This window comes from Salvelinus namaycush, chromosome 2 (genome assembly GCF_016432855.1).
Source record: "Salvelinus namaycush isolate Seneca chromosome 2, SaNama_1.0, whole genome shotgun sequence".
NCBI lineage: Eukaryota > Metazoa > Chordata > Actinopteri > Salmoniformes > Salmonidae > Salvelinus > Salvelinus namaycush.
The window spans coordinates 60,888,949-60,908,973 of NC_052308.1; the positions used below are offsets into that span (position 1 = coordinate 60,888,949).

The following is a 20,025-nucleotide window of genomic DNA, read 5'->3' on the forward strand; positions in this document are numbered from 1 at the left end:
TTTCAAAAAAGGTCACTGTCCCAACCTTTAAAGTAGGTCTACCTCCTCGGTATGTACTCTACACTTCTTAAGCGCTCTCTTCTTCTCTTCTCCCACTTCTTCACAGGAGTGCCGTCATGCTCCCATAAAGCCTCTTTTCTTTTCTTCGCCCATGATCCCGATACATCCGGGTGGTTAACCCCTCTATTCTACCCCCCCTCCCCCTACCACTTCATTGCTACATATACCAAGCTATGACTGGGCTATTACACATGTTAGACACATACATTCATTTCTATTGGCCACATATGTAGTCCGATGACCCATTTCTATCGGCCATAGGTGGGCGCTATTGCTCACATATCACTCTGAATCGAACAGTGTCTACTCTATTCTGAATCATGTCTACACTATTCTGAATCATGTCCACACTATTCTGAATCATGCTTATGGGTACGGTCAAAATGACCTTGCATGCTGAAGGGGGTGATGATACTGGCTCTGCAATATCCTTTTGCAACCTTATACTACAAACCATTTAAAAGCTTTGCATTCCTGTCACCAGGAAATGAACACATGCCCATGACTAAGCTGAACAACATTCAACATATGACCCCAAGCAATATGGCCGCCTCCGTCACTACACAGCCACAACCATGTTTACATTTTTCCCCTGCCAGAAAAAAGAGCGAAAAACAGTTGCTGGGGAATCCAAACAACAGCTTGGCCTGTGTGTTGAGAAAGCCCAGGGCTCTGTCATAATTTCCTGAACACAGCACCTCTTTAACACCCCTCTAGCACTCCTCCCCCTCCTTTCTCCTGGTACAGCATGCTAAACTAAAGGCAGCGTGTCTGCCTACATCCTTGACGATGGGAAACTCTGCTAAAAGCTCACAGACAACCTCATTAATCCCCCAAAGAGTTAACCCGAAGGAGTGCAGAGATTCGCTACAAGTCACTGCATGGTGGGTATCCCACGACCACGCTACGGCCCACTCTGGTTTTAAATAGTCATCTACTGATCAGTCTGCTTGTTTGTTTGGTTTACCCACCTCCAGGCAGGCTGGGACAAGCCACCTTTTCAACCAGACTTCTACCTGCCAAGCTTCCCGACACACTTCCTCCTCTTGTGCCCAAATTATTTCCTTTGTTTGATTCCTTCTCGACACAGAGAGAAGGAGAACATTTGTGGACAAAACATTTGTGGACGTCGACCTATACTCAGTCTTCGCACCGCAAAGCAAAGAGGCTGAATTCAAAGAAGATTCCCTCTATTCAACCCTTCCTTCCAAATCTAGCTGATGACCAAACAACAACAAAAATAATATGTTCGATTGCTAAGACAAAAATAACACTATAGCTACATTACATAGCGACAACACGATAGCTATACTTCAAAGAAGAGTGGGACCTCCAAGGCCAATTGGTATGCTGAGAGAAGAGCCTCCATGTAAATGGATGTCTATCTCTTTCAAAGAGGGTCTAATCATCAGAGGCATCTAAGGCGGAGGCGTCACACTGAGCTGCCATCCCCGGCCATCTGCACAGACAGCGTCGCTGCCAAGGCCTTCCTACGGGCGTGCTTGGCCAGGCAGCCGTGATGGCAGAGAGACGATATAGCTAGCTAGCTTGCTAACCAGGCTACAGCAGACCGTCCGACGCTATAGCTAGCTAGCACTACTAACCAGGTGCCGCAGAATAGGGCTGGGGGTAGATGTATGTTGCCACCCAAGAACAGATCTAGGAACAGCTTACCAGGACCCAATCTTTGATCTGACCATAGATTGGTTCTCCTCAGTATAGATCAGTGCTTAGGAGAACTGTCTCCCTATAGCTCCTGCAGCTGCAGTAGGCTGTTATGGAATAGAGAGCCAAGAAAACAAACAAATACACAGATTGACACTGAAAGTAGCTTTACAGGTTGAGCTGTGCTAGATAGCAATTCCCCAAGTGTAAGAATCTGTATTTTGTACTAAACTACAGCAATGACAGAAAAGCATCTATTGTATACAAGGAATACAATCCTGTTCAGTTAGCAACACTAACTTCCAAGGCCTTGTTTTGTCCACTCTTAAACTTTCCACTTGGCAAACACGGGTTGAATCAAAGTTGTTTCCTTGTCATTACATTGAATCAAGATGGAAAACTGATTGGATTTGAAAAAAGTACTCCATTTAAGGGAAATTCGTATTTTTTTTCACCCAACTTTTAACCTAAATCCAATGACACGGTGAAATGTTTTGTTGATTTCACTTTGAATTCTGGGAGTTGAGCTGACGTCTGTGCCCAGTGGGTTGTGTGTATTGATATAACCTACTCATAGACTACTACTTTTTTAGTGTCATTCACCCATTACTTCAGCTGAAAGTTATCTTGTTTTGGGAGAGTGTGTGTTTCTCTGAGTGTGGGTGTGTGTTAGTGTTTGAGTGAGCGAGTGTGTTTTTCTGTGTGTATGTGGTGCTGTGAATGTTGTGCTGGAGCAGCAGCTACCCCTATTGAAAGCTGAAGGGTGGTGGGCTATCTGCCTCGGCTCAGCAGCCTCTTCTCTCTCACTGTGCCAAACAGCCCACTCCATCTTCCACTCTTTTATCAAATCCCTCTAGTCCTTGGCTCCCTCACAGCTCAAACCCTAAACTATATCTCAAGCTCTACAACCAAATGATAATCCTAGCGCTAACTCAGAATATAGAGGTAATTCTAAAATGCTAAATAGCCTGAAAGCTAACTCTTGGTCCTGGAGCTAACTCAGCTAACTTTTGGAGATAAAATGGTAGCCACCGCTCACTGGCCAGAACTCTGTTGCACTCATATCCGTCCAGAGATTCCACTCACCCAGAAGGGTGGAGGGAAAGGGAAGGAAACTGTCTGGAGCTGTAGCCAGCCTCCACCGCCGGCGCTTACTTTCCCCTTACTGACCCCAGAGGGAGGGAGTGGTGATTTCAACATGGAGGACTAGTTGGAGCACTGCAGAGAGGGAGACATGGTTCACTTACAGCTGCCGATAAAACCTCCACCGCCAATGCCGATGCCAAGAGCTGAAGAGAAAGCTAGCTAACGGGGTCCTGGGGCGCAACACCATGCTAACACAAGCGGTCCTCTTTACCTCTCGCTCTCCCTTCCCTCTCTCTCTCACTTTCCATTCCTTTTCAGTCAGCACTCTCTCCTCCATTCAGACAACCTAAACAGAAAAGTCTCTCTTTCTCCACTTGGCTCAGAGAGTTGGCAAGCCTGCCATCCTCTCTCCCTCCTCCCTCCATTCCTGGTTCCACTACGTGTTGCTCCCTTGAAAACACATCTAATGACATAGCCTTTGGAATGGGGAGAGCACAGGGTTCATGGAAAATACAGGGTAGGCCTGCCATTTCCAGTTTTATGGGACGTTCCTGGGCCGGGATTCAAAACGTTCTGTATTTTATTCCAATAGTAAGAGAGGGGATTTTTTCGGTTCCTGTCTCCTGGCCTGTCTCTCTGCTGCTGGAGCCAGGGCTGCCAAGACAAACAGAAAAACAGCTGCAGCCAGGGTAAAAATAATTACTTCTCTGTTTGTCCCTGCAAGCTTTCCTTCACTGGAGCCCTTGTGCAAATCTCCACTCAAAAACACTTGCTTGGTCTGTGTGTGTGTGTGTGTGTGTGTGTGTGTGTGTGTGTGTGTGTGTGTGTGTGTGTGTGTGTGTGTGTGTGTGTGTGTGTGTGTGTGTGTGTGTGTGTGTGTGTGTGTGTGTGTGTGTGTGTGTGTGTGTGTGTGCGTGCGTGTGCGTGTGCGTGTGCGTGTGAGCGTGCATGTGAAGCATCAGTGGGAAAGACCTGTGGTTGTGTGTGCATATCTGCCTTATTCAGCTGAAAAAAAACGCTTTTTAAAGAATCCTGTCATGTTTGAACAGCTCTCTCTTTCTCTCGCCCTCTCAACATCCCCCCCTCTCTATCTTATCTCTCTCCACCGCTTTAGGGAATACCAACAGTGTTGCCATGGTTACCTCTCTGGTCCAAAACCATGGCAACGGAGGAGTACGTGCACCATTCCAAGGAAGATGACAGTGCAGAGGAAGATAATTGTTTTTGCACTCGCAGACGCAAGTCGCCGTGCCAGGTTTTGCAGTAAATGTGCCGAGTCAGCATGGCTGCGAACGTCATATAGCGACGAGCTCACCGTGCAGCATCATGCACACTGATTGGATTATGAGCCCAAGCATGCTAATTGCCTAGCCTTTATGGAGCATGCTTAATTATTTGAATACTGCTATGTGCACAGTCAATAAAGGTATACAGTGTGGCTCGTATACTGCACAATAAGCAACTACAGTGTGTCTCCTGTCTTATTGCCAACCTTAGCACACCCAGGAGAACAGTACAAGTTATTCCCATATAAGGGGTTTTAAGAGAGATATGTAGGAATCAGTCGGTAAAGCATCCCCATTGGTCGGTTATCTTTATAAACTCTAAACTCTTACATAATTCTACTATCTGATTTAAAGGTAGTTTTGCAACAACCACCATTTGTACAACATCCCTAAACAGTCTCTGATGTGTGTGTCAATGTCTTTCTATCCAAACCTCCAACCCACATCGACATAAGATCTGTCTGAGTCCCAGCTATTGACAAGAGTTCTTGTTTCCTAGGGAATTGCTACAGACATGTATAATGTGGCCTGGGATGACAGCATGGATTAGGAGACCTCCGAACACACACGCACAGGGATCACATACAGTAGGGTTTCCAAAGCAGCTTCCAGGAACGATTGAGTAATGGTAATAATAACCCACCGCCGCGAGAAGACGAGCCTCTGGCTGAGCCGCCTCGCGTCATGCCCGGGCACCGGCGGAGCTAGATGTCCCTGAGGGGCGAATTCTTCGCCAACCCCCAGGCAGCTGCATGCCAGGTGCGAGCTGCTAAGCCGCTGGCGAGAGAGACGGCAGGGCAGACGGATAATCCTCCTACCATGTAAACTGTCCACAGACAAGTGTACACACGTACGCACATACACATACATACATACTTTATTCCGGCCATTATTATGAGTCGTCCTCCCCTCAGCAGCCTCCACAGCCTCCACTGATACATACATGCACACACACACACACACACACACACACACACACACACACACACACACACACACACACACACACACACACACACACACACACACACACACACACACACACACACACACACACACACACACACACACACACACATGGAAGTATGAAGAAGTACACATGCAATGCATGTGCACATACACACACACATAGAGACATAAATAAGGGTGTGGTGTACACACACTTGTTCAAACACACACTTGTACAAACACATGCACACACACACACACCCACAGCTTAACTGGAAACAACCCACCAAAAGCACACACACCCTTCCAAAATCCTGTCAACCGGCGACGTGTGGTCAATGACGCCAATCTCTAAGGTTCAGTTATCCCTTTAATAAACTGTAACCACAACAACCGGCCACAGAAATTGTGCAAGGGTGCAGAATGGCTCGGTTGCCATTTAAAGGCAAAGGTGCACGTCATACCAGACACAGTATGGTGATGATGTAATCCATGCAAGGATGTGCATGCCTGATGGTTTGTATTAATGCAGGTCTGAGCATGTGCCCTCAGAAGCCTAATAGTCAAGGTGGTATATTTTTGCAGCAGTCTGGACTTGCACATGTAATGCAGCTGACCATCTGTTCTGTTGAGCAGCACTTCTAGGGATTTGCTATCATCTGGGAGATGAGAAGTGCCAACTAAGGCCAGACAGGCATATGAGCAACTGGCATAATTTTTCGTAAATGAATTGGTCATAGTGAAAGAAAAATTGTACATGTTTTCTTACTAGTCTAGATGATTGTGTCACTCACCATGTAGCCTAATGTTCAATATTTCACTTGGCCATTGTTTGCTGCTGTGTGGTCTACCCCAGACAGTCAAAATACCTAGAGTTGTAGTTAAATTGTTTCTATTTTTGTTACTCTGGGGAAAATACTGTTAAATTGTATCAAATGTGATCATTAGCCTGCTGCTTCTTTTTTAATGAATTGCTACTGCCACCTTGTGGCACTTATATTTCAAAGAGCCCGACTGCTACTTACATTGATTTGAAGAAATCCTAACACATGTATTTTTTCCCATCTGATTTCAACAACATCCAACACTTTATATGCACTCAAAATGCATACGTTATCGGAGAAATCATGTGATTGGGAATTCACGTTGTATTATTTTTCATCAGGCGTTCAATGCGGACACCCTATCTGTCAAATTAGTCAGTGGTCCTACTGGTCCCTTTTGCTGGGAACTTGCGCCTGTGTGAGGTCATGTACCGTCTCTGATATAAGCCAAAATTGAAATATTATATTTGTTAACACAGAAATATCAACCATTTCGGAAGTGATGATGGGCGGTAAATCGAGCACGATAGCCGCCGGTGTTTGCGGGGCTCTGTTCGTCGGCTACTGCATCTACTTCGACAGGAAAAGACGGAGTGACCCCAACTTCAAGAACAGGCTGCGAGAACGTGAGTGTTGTCTGCGTCCTGTACACCCCACTCCGGTCTCTGTTTGGGAGACCTGAGGTGCAACAAAATGCCCGAGCCAGGCCGAACTCGTTTAACTATTCGCAATTAGCGAAGTATAGAAGCTTGAATGCTAACGTTAATGGTTTGTGCAATAGATCTGATTCATTCATTCATTGTCAGCGCACTGCTAACCCCAAAAACCCTGCACTTAACTAACCAGTGCTGACGTTAGCTCCTGGCAGAGGAACGCTCAACTCTGTTCTCTTCGAGGAGATGAGTGTTTCTCAGCTAACTAGCTTCTATATCATGTATGAATGTACTTCCTACTCACTCACAAGCGTTCTGTTAGTTGAATTCAGACATGGAAAGCTGCACCTACCCTGATTCATTCATTGATAGTGGTTTGAACTGTTATGTAATCTAAACCAACCATTCTAGGCTACTAGCCATATCAGACAGAACTTGCCAAGCAGGATTAAAAGCAACCTGGATATCCCTAATGTTACTCTATCCAGGCCTACCGCTTATTTAAGGCAGTGGGTTGTTGGTAGGAAGAAGCTGACAATGCGCCTTAAGTGCATTAGACTGCATAACGGGATATAAAATAAATATGAGTGGGAATGGCCACACCTCCACACACTACATCATGGCAGCTCTGCCTTGTCTTCTACCCAGAATCCCTCACTCTAATAGAGGAGTAAATTAGAATACAGATCTGGATGCATGTCACAAATCCTATACATATCACACCCCCACCCCCCAAAAAAATCACATTCCAGTCCCACATTAACTAGATTACAATTCTAGCTGGATTACAGTATGAAAGCTGGACTTTGGTTGTCAGCTGGCCACAATGCTTTATACACCTGCTTTACTGCAATTGAATGAGCCATGTTCCTCTGTTAGCCTTTTTTGTCATTCACCTTCCACTGTGGTAGTTCATCACCCTATCAGGAAAAATAATAATAACTAGGATTGTTTGGCTAGTCACTTGCTACTTAGCGGCTACGCTTATTTCCTGATTCTGACCCGGGTAAACCACTTTATCAAGGGATATCAGAAGGGGTGGGGATTATATTGGAGTTCAAGACTGAAGCTGTACTTCAGGGTGTCAATTTAGGATGTTAATGTGACTTCCTTAATTGTTCCTAATCATAGTCTTGCATTGTAGGATTGCCAGAGAAACTAAGATGTCCAAGTACAAACAGGAACAATCCCCAAAGCTATTTATATTAACAGTGATTGTGTTACCTCTGCCCTAGGGAGGAGAAATCAGGCTGCTACAAAACAAGGGACAGGACTTTCGAAGGTGAGTAAAATCCCCTCAAGGTAATATTTCAATTCCTCCTCAATGAACACGTCTAAAGACGTCATGTCTAGTACACGTCAGATGATACCACGTGGAAAATAAATCTCCAGTGAAATAAACAAGAGATGATCTTCACTGGCATGTATTGGGACACCGTGAGGTGATGGCTGGGTAGGACTGTTTTGAGACTAGAATTAGTGCATTGACACAACCTTTTGTCTGTACAGTGGTACCAAATTTCAGTCAACACAACTGTACAGCTCCCCAATAGAAACTGACCGACTTCACTGCTCTTCCCTCAAATCTGTTACTTAAGGCCCATATTCTTGACTCGCACAAGAATGGCGTGTTCGCCACAGAACCATTGTTTTTCCAATGGAGGAAGTGCAAGAACTGCTGTGCGCTAAGAGTTCACTTAAATTGAACTCTGACCTTGCACCTGACTAAGTGGCACGCCTCTGTGGATTGCCCGACTCATTTGAATAGGCCTTTTATTCCTCCTGGAGCACAGGCCATCGACAGCAGCTTTTCCACCAGTACATTATGTTTCAGTTATTCCTTGACCTATGGAAAGTAGTGTGTGTTGTGGGACTCTTGCAGCTCCCAGACCTGAAGGATGCTGAGGCGGTCCAGAAGTTCTTTCTGGAGGAGATCCAGCTGGGAGAGGAGCTGTTGGCTCAGGGTAAACCAGTCTTACATTGACATCACTTGGTCTGTGTGTGTGACGCACTATTCCCCATATAGGCCTTCTAGTGCACTTCTTTTTACCAAGCGATGACCCCCTATTCACCATTTAGTGCACTGTTCTCCATATAATGCACTACCTAATTTACTTGTGACCAGAGTAACGACACTGTTCTCCATGTGATGTACTACTCGTTTTTGTCGATCTAAACCTCTTTGCACTTGGTGTTCCGGTATAGGTGACTACGAGAACGGCGTGGAGCACCTGACCAACGCCATCGCCGTGTGCGGCCAGCCCCAGCAGCTTCTCCAGGTGCTGCAGCAGACCCTCCCGCCACCTGTCTTCCAGATGCTACTCACCAAACTGCCCACCATCAGCCAGGTACAGTTCTTTTCTCCACTTCAAGGTCATTTAGCAGACACTCCTACCCTGGGCTGCGTACAGTAAGTGCATACATATAAGGAAGCTAATGTATAATGTATCTAATATGTATAATATGTAGTCAGAACTGCAAGCCTATTCAACATTGAGCTTATGTAACAACACTAACCATCAGCCAGGTACAGTGCCTCTCATACGTTTCAGGATAGAGTTTCTGCGCTATTAGCAGAAACATTGCCACAATGTGTGTGCAACACAGCGCTCTGTCATCTCCTGCTGTTTGTGACAAACTAACTTTTTAATGCCCGCAATTGCAGCAGGTCCGCTTCTATTCAGAGCAACTTGCAGTAAGTGTATTCAAGCAAGAAGGCGGAAACCAATTATGGCTGGCTGATATGGCGTAAAAATCACATCTTTATTTTTAAACATGGGCGATTCCCAATATACCTAGATTTTATTTGTAAACATTCTCTCATAAGCCCTGTTGCAGTTAAAGGTCAACACACTGCATTTCAAACAATCAGCAATAATTAATTCAGGGCTTGTAAAATTATAAATAGGCTAAATATAAGCCTTCCATAAGACTGACTAATTTAATTAAAATAGTTTTAACCTGCTTAAAAAAAATAATTGATCTGGCTTTCAAGTCCATGAAAATGCCATTTGTTACAAATTTAGCCAGAAACATGCACAATGACCAACTTCTTGTAGTGGGCAGAGTAGCCAGCTAATGTTTTATATTTCAAGTCTAACCAACTTGGATCTATTTGCTTGCCAACAAGGTAGAACAGGTATGAACAGACCCTCCAAATCTGTCTCCAACTGTTTGAACAACACAGCCTGGCCACTTTATTTAGATGTCGAAATCAAGTGGCCTACCTGGATAAACCGATGCTTATTTCTCAGAATGAGAACGAGTTACAAATTCCTAATATATAAATGCGTATTTTTATGCCACATTGCATAAGGCTGTGGCTAAAATGCTGCTAGTGGTGGCGCAATGCCGCGCCCGACAAACTGAGCGTTACTTTTCCACAATAATGTTAATCGATACTCGTTCTAGTAGGGTCTGCTCTGTTCTACATGTTGATAGTTGAGACATAAAGGGTATCATCAGAAAAGTTAAGTCCTCGTCTATTACAGTAAAATAGTGTGTAAGCGTTTCGGTGTCCATATGAACGACTCTGTAAGTTTTTAAACTGCTTGTTGTCAGAGGAAGTTATTGTGCGGGGGGAGGGGCTTGTTGTCTGTGTGCTAGTGGGAAGGTGCACAGTGCACACAAGGAGCGACGGAGACGAGACCAAAGACAGAAAGATAATTAAAACAGATTCTTGCGATACAGGCATTTGAACATTGTGCTAAAACAAATTCAAATGAATTAGATATCGCCCAGCCCTTAAACCATTTGTATGATATGCTAGACAGAAGTCAAATCTGATTCAAGAATGAGTTTAGGTAACAAACGTGTCAATATTAGACAAACACAGCTCATGACTTTGGTAGAGGTGTAGGTGCCTCCAAGTAAAAAAATATATATTTTTTTTAAATGCTGGAACTGTACAAGGCTTGAGAGGTGAAAACAGTATGGTGGTCTTTCTAACCTAATGAAAGGCACCCACCACACTGTTTAACCATCTTCAGTCCTTTCATGTCTCAACCATGGAATAGGAGTACTGATTTTAGAATCCGTTTTTACCTTGAGTAAGAACATGGACAGAGGGGACCTGAGCCAGTATTCATATAGCATCTGAGTAGAAGATGCTTTTTGAATACGGGGCTGACCCAAGATCAGCACTCCTGAGACGCTTTGATTATTGTACCATATCAACAATGAAGAGGAAATGGGTCATTTCTTCAGCATGTTTATGGATTTTGAATTTCCCTCTTTCCTGCAGCGTATTGTGAGCGCACAAGGTAGCTTGAATGAAGACGACTTAGAATGAGGATCGTCGATGGAAGTTTCCCCTCGGAACACTCTTCCTCTGGACCCTCCTATAACAGGAGTAGGGTGAAGTTGCCCCTAGATGCTGATCTTGGGTCAGTTTTGTATTTTCCCCACTAATGGTTAAGGTTAGGATTGGGGAGGGGAAGGTGATCCTAGATCATTACTTAGGGGAAAGTTCATCCCGGAGCTCCTATAACCCCTTATCCTGACTTGTATAGAAAATTGGTAAACTTTTTTTTTTTACTCAGTTGAGGGTATTCTTTTGCTTCTATCCAAATGAAAACCATGAACCCGTCCAATTACCACGTTGTGTTACTATTGGTCGCTCCAAATTACCATCTCTTGATTTGCAGCAATGGTAACCAATCAAATGCCTATCGGACCCATTTTATTGGATTCATATGCAGTTAGTGTTTTGCTTCTCTTACAGTGTCTCTGAAAGGTATAGCAAAACATTTCTCAGCATTACCATCCCACAGCTCTGGGACCATATGTATTAAGCATCTTGAGTAGGAGTGCTGATCTAGGATCAGGTCCTCCCCCCTGCAGTCTTATTCATTGTGATCTAAAAGGAAACTGATCTTAAAAAATAATTCCTACTCTGAGGCTTGATACATATTGCCCCTGTACTAAGACCTCTTTCTACAAACTTCTTAGTCTTTCAATTTCCTTGTTCCTACATGTGATCTGTCTCAACATTGTATAAGTTTTGTTTTCAGTCCGACATGGATACTTTAAAGTGATTGAATGTTCTGTTAGGTCATTAAGAGGTTGTTCCTCTTTGTAAGAAATCTAAATAAAAAAGGTAAATGACAACACTTTTGCTTCTTCTAAAATTTTATTTAGTCTGTTTAATGTCTAGAATAGTTCATGAATGTTTAACCTTATCATTAGGTGGGATTGACATACATATTCGGTGGGACAGCCCCAACCTAAAAAAAACAACCATGTTTCAACTGGAAATGTGGGTAGGCCTGGATGTTACGTCAGGAACGTTTACACACCATGATAATTGTACAACACTTTCTGCTTTAATGATACATCACAAAGCACAGACCATCAAATGTGTACAACCTGATTCCTTTTCCTCGGTTTGAGTTTCTTCTTCAGTGCTTTCGCCTTTGCTTTTTTGCTGTTTGGGTCTGCCATCTCACCTTTGAAGGAAGAGGGGCCTGTGGTGGCTTTCTGTGCCTCGCCTGGATTTTTCCTGAATGGCTTCCCCGTCGATTTCATTTGAGGCCCCTTCCCCTGCGGCCTCCCGGAAGATTTGTTTTGGGGACCGCCCTGGCCCGGTCTCCCCTTAAATCCCCCTTTGGTAGGCTCTTTCCCTCTAGGCCCTCTGTGCACCACTTTCTTCTTCTCTTTCTCCTTCTTCACTGACCTCTTCACCCGGACCGACCTCCCGAGAAGGTCGGAGCCGTCTAGTCTCAAGGCCAGCTGGACAGCATCGATGCTCTACAACAAAAACAGCCATTAGAGATGGTGTAGTTAGAGAAGAGGTTTCATAAGACGAATTAGTAGTAGTCACAACCCAAACTGTGCATGCAACGCATTGGCTGCAGTATCAGACTTGGCCAGCTCAGTAGTGGGAAGCCTCTTGAAATGCATACATAACATCTCCGAGCGGGTCTGGTGCATATGAAATGTTATACTTCCTCACCTGGAATAAGATGTAGCCGAAGCCCTTGCCCATTCCAGAGTTCTTGTCCCGCACCAACCGCACCCCCTCCACCTTGCCACACTCCTCAAAGTGCTGTCGCAGTGGCAATTCGTTTATATCTGCAAGTTAATACAGTATGAAATATGAACCCAATAACCTGCATGTTATTGCTTTCCTCTTGACTGACAAGTTCACAGGAAAGTAAACCCTCTTATAGTTACTCACCGAATGGTAGATTGCCAATGAATATTGACCTCTTGTGATCGTGCTGAAAGACCAAACAATTCTATTCAATAGATGTCGCAGTATCCTTGCTCAAACAAGTTTATACAAAATCAAAAGATTAAGCAAATGTATGACCTTAAGTTGAACTGTCAGCAAGTGCATTCTTATTGCCACCAAGTATTCCGGTCTTAACGCTTGGTGTGTTCTTTTTAAAATATCCAATGTCGTGGGGACACTTACCGATGAACTTTTGGAGACCCTGTCCACCCGGATGTGAACGTTTTTCTCAATCTCCATGCCGTTCCTGCAACATTTAAAGTAGTGTAATACATATTAACCCACAAGGGCCTAAAGAGAACACTTGATATGTTAACCTCCCGGACAGATGCGCGTAACGTGGTATAGCGTCTCAACGGACTGTGGGATGTGACGACTAATGAGGAACTTTGTTCTAGTATGCAGTTTTTTTTTGACATCATGATTTCGCAGGTGCTCACATCTCACATTTCTGAACGGAAATGTAATAGAGCATCTGACGCAATTAAGCAAGACTTCAGTTCTGGGTTTACGAGATTATGATCATTTAAAACAGTCACGCTAAAATTCAAGTTGAATGCTTGTCAGGGACTACCTTTCCAATGCCTTCTCGGCTCCTTCCTCAGCTTTGAACACCACGTAGGCATTGATGGTCTGCTTCTTTGGGTGAACCTTACGTCTGGAAAGGGAAAGCAACAACAAAGAGTACTCGAATACATGCGTCATGTTACCACGGATAAACTCCCATTCAATCAGCGTTAGCATTTCTCATGGTTAAAAATCAGGGAAACTTACTGAATAGCTGCTACTTTGCGTGACATAGATGGATCCTCTCTTACCTGCAAGAAAAATGCCATGTTTTAGCTTCACCGATCAGGGTTGAGTCTTCAGAAATGTTTCACTAAGATCATCTTTCATCCATTACTATGAAAGCTTTCAGGAAGCTCAACCCTAGTGGAAATGAGCACTCATATTGTCTAATAGGTATTAGATTAATCTAATAGTGAATGGAGTACTTACCACTGATCGAAACCGAATGCTTTCAATGGCTCCCTGATCCTTGAAGACAAGCTGTAGTGTCTGAAAAACCAAACAGAGAAACAACATAATATTATACATTTGTATTTTCACATGCTTTTTAAACCCAGGTCTGCTTTCGACATACCTAATCAATGAGATTATGGTCACTGCTTATCACGATTAGGACTGGGGCTGCTGTTACCTTCTTTGTGCAGCTGGCAGGAAGGTTGCCGACAAACACCGTGCGTTTCTGCTTTACCCTCGCCTCCGCAAATTGGGCTGCAGTCGTCTGGTTTTTTGTCTGCCTCTTCTCCTCGGTCGCACCCCCTTCTCCCATCTCAACAGCTTTCCTTTTAGTCTTCTTGGGCATCTTTCGGACCTGTTCATCTTCGTCAGCATTTTGTAACGCACTTTCTCTGAAAGCGAGAGAGAATGGGAGAGAGCTTTATCTATCAATCTACATCTCTTGCATATTCTTTGGCATGTCATTTACTTTTTTTATTTTTAAATCGCTCACCTGTTTTCTAGATTTAGTTCTGCAGCTGACTTGTTCCTTGCAGCTTTCTTCGTTTGTTTCTGGTTGTTCGAGACTTTTGTGACTGCGCCTTCCTTCACCTCCACGCTCCTCGGTTCAGGCTATGAAGGGAATACATTATTTTTTCCTCGCTCAGTTGGCAAACAAAGAAGATTCTAGCAAGGGTACACGACTCAGGCCCTGAAGCTCTGTAGTCCTGTTGGTTTTCCAGATAATGCCCCCCCAGTATGTCCCTACTGGACACTGACTATCATTTTGCAACGGAAAGCGAAAATGTGTGTTTCTTAGCGGACAGGTAGAAACTCCGTTTCACATTTATTTCAAAAACCTTTTCTCTACTGAACATGGCCTTGGTATCCTGGAAAACAAAAATGAGCTGGGCTGCAGCATTAAAAGACCCGTGCGTCCTTTCCTTGGACTTATGGCCTTACCTTGGGAGCAGGAACAAAGAACAGAGTGTCAACTACTGGTGCAGCTTGGAACAAGGCAGATAACGATCCCGAACTGGATGCAGACTCCTTTGGAAACAAGCTGCCTGATACTGATCCCACTACATAGTCCATGGGCTGTTTGTCCACAGATGGCCCCTCCTCACTAAGGAAAAACAAGTAACATTGTTAGACTCATGAGATACAGCAGCAGTTCACTACCACGGTGCTGTGTTCGGTAGCTAGATGTGCATGGATGCCAAGGTACGTGCAATATTTATTGCTACAAAAGACATCACATAAGGGCTTTGCATAGAGTTGATCAGGCTGTTGAATGTGGCCTGTGGAATGTTGTCCCTCTCTTAAATGGCTGTGTGAAGTTGCTGAATATAGCGGGACCTGGAACACGCCGTTGTACACGTAGATCCAGAGCATCCCAAACATGCTCAATGGGTGACATGTCTGAGTATGCAAGCCATGGAACTGAACATTTTCTTCTTCCAGGAATTGTGTACAGAGCCTTGGAGACATGGTGCCGCACATTATCATGCTGAAACATGGTGTTGGCGACTGATGAATGTCACCACGACGAGAGGCCAATTGTCGTATCTCTGTGCATTCAAATTACCATCGATAAAATGCAATTGTGTTCGTTGTCCGTAGTTTATGCCTGCCCATACCCCACCATGGGGCACTCTGTTCACAATGTCGACATCAGCAAAATGCTCTCCCACCCGCCGTACACGTGGTCTGCAGTTGAGGGTGGTTGGACGTGCTACCAAATTCTGTAAAACGACGTTGAAGGCAGCTTATGATAGAGAAATTAACATTCAATTCTCTGGATATTCCTGCAGTCCACATGCCAATTGTCTATAATAGTGGCCAGCACAGTCACCGGATCTCAACCCTATTGAGCTGTTGTGGGAGGCAGCTTGACCGTATGGTACGTAAGAAGTGCCTATCAAGCCAATCCAACTTGTGGGAAGTGCTTCAGGAAGCATGGGGTGAAATCTCTTCAGGTTACCTCAACAAATTGACAACTAGAATGCTAAAGGCCTGCAAGGCTGTAATTGCTGCAAATGGAGGATGCTTTGACAAAAGCAAAGTTTGAAGGACACAATTATTTCAATTAAAAGGAATTATTTATAACCTTGTCAACGTCTTGGCTATATTTCCTATTCATTTTGCAACTCATTTAATGTATGTTTTCATGGAAAACAAGGGCATTTCTAAGTGACTCAACTTTTGAATGGTAGTGTATTTAGCAGATGTTATTGAGGGTGTAGCGAAATGCTTGTGTTCCTAGCTCCAACAGTGCAGTAGTATCTAACAATTCACAACTATTTTCTATTTCATTTAACAAGGCAAGTCAGTTAAGAACAAATTATTATTTACTATGACGGCCTACCAAAAGGCAAAAGACCTGTGGGGACGGGGGATTAAAAATAAATTAAACAAAAATATAGGACAACACACATCACTACATGAAGAGAGACCTAAGACAACATAGTATGGTAGCAGCACAAAACATGGTACAAATTGGGCACAGACAACAGCAAAGGTCAAGAAGGTAGAGACAACAATACATCACACAAAGCAGCCACAACTGTCAGTAAGCGTGTCCATGATTGAGTCTTTGAATGAAGAGATTGAGATTAAACTGTCCCAGTGGGGGGAGTGAGGCCTAAGAGGGTTTTATAAATAAGCATCAACCACTGGGTCTTGCGATGGGGAAACAGTGATGACCAGTTTACAGAGGAGTATAGAGTGCACTGATGTGTCCTATAAGGAGCATTGGTGGCCGAATGGTAAAGAACATCTAGCCGCTCGAGAGCACCCTTACCTGTCGATCTATAAATTACGTCTCCGTAATCTAGCGTGGGTAGGATGATCATCTGAATCAGGGTTAATTTGGCAGCTGGGCTGAGAGAAAAGCGATTATGATAGAGAAAACCAAGTCTAGATTTAACTTTAGTCTGCAGCTTTGATATGTGCTGAGAGAAGGACAGTGTATTGTCTAGCCATACTCCCAAGTACTTGTATGAGGTGACTACTGCAAGCTCTAAACTAGAGGTCGACCGATTCATCGGAATGGCCGATTTCAAGTTTTCATAACAATCGGAAATCGGTATTTTTGGACACCAGTTTGGCCGAAAAAAAAAAAAAAAAAACGTTATTTAATCTTTATTTAACTAGGCAAGTCAGGTAAGAATACATTCTTATTTTCAATAATGGCCTAGGAACGGTGGGTTAACTGCCTCGTTCGGGGGCAGAACGACAGATTTTACAGTGAACTAGTCCAACGCTCTAACCACCTGATTACATTGCACTCCACGAGGAGCCTGCCTGTTACGCAAATGCAGTAGAAGCCTAGTCGCTAGCTAGCATTAAACTTATCTTATTGAAATCAATCAATCATAATCACTAGTTAACTACACATGGTTGATGATATTACTAGTTTATCTAGCGTGTCCTGCGTTGCATATAATCGATGCGGTGCGTATCGTTGCTCCAATGTGTACCTAACCATAAACATCAATGCCTTTCTTAAAATCAATACACAGAAGTATATATTTTTAAACCTGCATATTTAGCTAAAAGAAATCCAGATTAGCAGGCAATATTAACCAGGTGAAATTGTGTCACTTCTCTTGCGTTCATTGCACGCAGAGTCAGTGTATATGCAAGTTTGGGCCGCCTAATTTGCCCGAATTTTACGTAATTATGACATAACATTGAAGGCTGTGCAATGTAACGGGAATATTTAGACTTATGGATGCCACCCCTTAGATAAAATACGGAACGGTTCTGTATTTCACTGAAAGAATAAACGTCTTGTTTTCGAGATGATAGTTTACGGATTTGACCATATTAATGACCTACGGCTCGTATTTCTGTGTGTTATGTTATAACTAAGTCTATGATTTGATAGAGCAGTCTGACTGAGCGGTGGTAGGCACCAGCAGGCTCGTAAGCATTCTTTCAAACAGCACTTTCCTGCGTTTTGCCAGAAGCTCTTCGCTGTGCTTCAAGCCTATCAACTCCCGAGATTAGGCTGGTGTAACCGATGTGAAATGGCTAGCTAGTTAGCGGGGTGCGCGCTAATAGTGTTTCAAACGTCACTCGCTCTGAGACTTGGCGTAGTTATTCCCCTTGCTCTGCATGGGTAACGCTGTTTCGAGGGTAGCTGTTGTCGTTGTGTTCCTGGTTCGAGCCCAGGTAGGAGCGAGGAGAGGGATGGACGCTATACTGTTACACTGGCAATACTAAAGTGCCTATAAGAACATTCAATAGTCAAAGGTTAATGAAATACAAATGGTAGAGAGAGAAATAGTCCTATAATAACTACAACCTAAAACTTCTTACCTGGGAATATTGAAGACTCATGTTAAAAGGAACCACCAGCTTTCATATGTTCTCATGTTCTGAGCAAGGAACTTAAACGTTAGCTTTCTTACATGGCACATATTGCACTTTTACTTTCTTCTCCAACACTTTATTTTTGCATTATTTAAACCAAATTGAACATGTTTCATTATTTATTTGAGGCTAAATTGATTTTATTGATGTATTATGTTAAGTTAAAATAAGTGTTCATTCAGTATTGTTGTAATTGTCATTATTACAAATAAATTGTAAAAAAATTGGCCGATTAATCGGTATCGGCTTTTTTTTGGTCCTCCAATAATCAGTATTGAAAAATCATAATCGGTCGACCTCTACTCTAAACCCTCAGACGAAGTAATCACACCTGTGGGAGAGGGGCATTCTTAGCAAACCAAATGACATTTGTTTTGGAGGTGTTCAGAACAAGGTTAAGGGCAGAGAAAGCTTGTTGGACACTAAGAAAGCTTTGTTGAAGAGCGTTTAACACAAAATCCGAGGATGAGCCAGTTGAGTATAACACTGTATCATCTGCATATAAATGGATGAGAGCTTCCTACTGCCTGAGCTATGTTGTTGATGTAAATTGAGAAGAGTTTGGGGCCTAGGATCGTGACTTGGGGTACACCCTTGGTGACAGGCAGGCAGTGGCTGAGACAACAGATGTTCTGACTTTACACTGTGTGGGTGGACCATTTCAGATCGTCAGTGATGTGTACGCCGAGGAACCTGAAACTTTCCACCTTCTCCACTGCGGTCCAGTCGATGTGGATAGGGGCGTGCTCCCTCTGCTGTTTCCTGAAGTCCACAATCAGCTCCTTTGTTTTGTTGACGTTGAGTGAGAGGTTATTTTCCTGGCACCACTCTCCCAGGGCCCTCACTTCCTCCCTGTAGGCTGTCTCATCATTGTTAGTAATCAGGCCTACTACTCTTGTGTTGTCTGCAAACTTGATGATTGAGTTGGAGGTGTGCATGGCCATGCAGTCATGGGTGAACAGGGAGTACAGGAGGGGGTTGAGCACACACCCTTGTTGGGCCCATGTGTTGAGGATCAGCGTCTGGGCTGGCAGCCTTGCGAGGGTTAACACGCTTAAATGTCTTACTCATGTCGGGAGAGCCCACAGTCCTTCGTAGCGGGCGGCGTCAGTGGCACTGTGTTATCCTCAAACCGGGCAAAGGCGTTTAGCTTGTCGGGAAGCAAGACGTCCGTGTCCGCAACGTGCCTGGTTTTCCTTTTGTAGTCCGTGATTGTCCGTATAGCTTAACACAAAAGTCTGTGTAATGTTGTTTAATCGTCGTCTTGATATGCCATATCTGTCAGGTGGATGAATTATTTTGGCAAAGGAGAAATGCTCACTAACAGGGATGTAAACAAATTTGTGCACAATATGAGAGAAATATGTTTGTGCATATGGAACATTTCTGGGATCATATTTCAGCTCATGAAACATGGAACCAACACTTTACATGTCGCGATAAAATGTTAGTTCAGTGTAATACACAGTGTGAGTTTCCCCAACTACCTTGTATTTCCAACAATGTACAAATTGAACATAATTATTATTAACGTTAGTTACATGCGGACACTCGTGTAATGGCGACTAACCTCTCTTCAGAAAATTTCCTTTTCATGGTTAGTTCACTTCAATGTTCTCGATGGTCGATCCCAGCTGGTTTGAATGATGAGACAATCTTATAAAAACGTGCTTTTTATCATGGAAATAATTAATCAAATAAGTTGGACGGGAAGTTATAATAAACACATCTCATTAGAACTATTTGTTGATGCCAAAAAGAACTGTAGCTATTTACTCACGCTTTACTCAACGAAGGCCTGTCCTTCACCTAATTATATCCTACCATGCACAACGCAATTGTAAATGGTTCCTAGCTGTAACATACGGGTGGGCTTTCATCCAGTG

General features: G+C 43.7%; 2 protein-coding genes across 2 annotated transcripts; one reads left to right on the top strand and one right to left on the bottom strand.

Moving 5' to 3' along the window:
- Positions 1-6,262: 6,262 nt before the first annotated feature.
- Positions 6,263-11,633, top strand: LOC120065307 (mitochondrial import receptor subunit TOM20 homolog). The gene is made up of 5 exons (XM_039016205.1): positions 6,263-6,495; positions 7,758-7,804; positions 8,405-8,486; positions 8,728-8,870; positions 10,766-11,633. The coding sequence occupies exons 1-5, from the start codon at positions 6,372-6,374 to the stop codon at positions 10,811-10,813; spliced, it is 444 nt and encodes a 147-aa protein (XP_038872133.1). The 5' UTR covers positions 6,263-6,371; the 3' UTR covers positions 10,814-11,633.
- A 1-nt stretch (position 11,634) lies between these two features.
- On the bottom strand, positions 11,635-19,963 carry rbm34 (RNA binding motif protein 34). The gene is made up of 12 exons (XM_039016194.1): positions 19,920-19,963; positions 19,710-19,773; positions 14,723-14,885; positions 14,274-14,392; positions 13,959-14,172; positions 13,757-13,816; positions 13,532-13,575; positions 13,332-13,415; positions 12,941-13,004; positions 12,701-12,743; positions 12,476-12,594; positions 11,635-12,270 (listed from the first exon to the last, which is right to left on the bottom strand). The coding sequence occupies exons 2-12, from the start codon at positions 19,733-19,735 to the stop codon at positions 11,875-11,877; spliced, it is 1,332 nt and encodes a 443-aa protein (XP_038872122.1). The 5' UTR covers positions 19,736-19,773; positions 19,920-19,963; the 3' UTR covers positions 11,635-11,874.
- Positions 19,964-20,025: the final 62 nt, after the last annotated feature.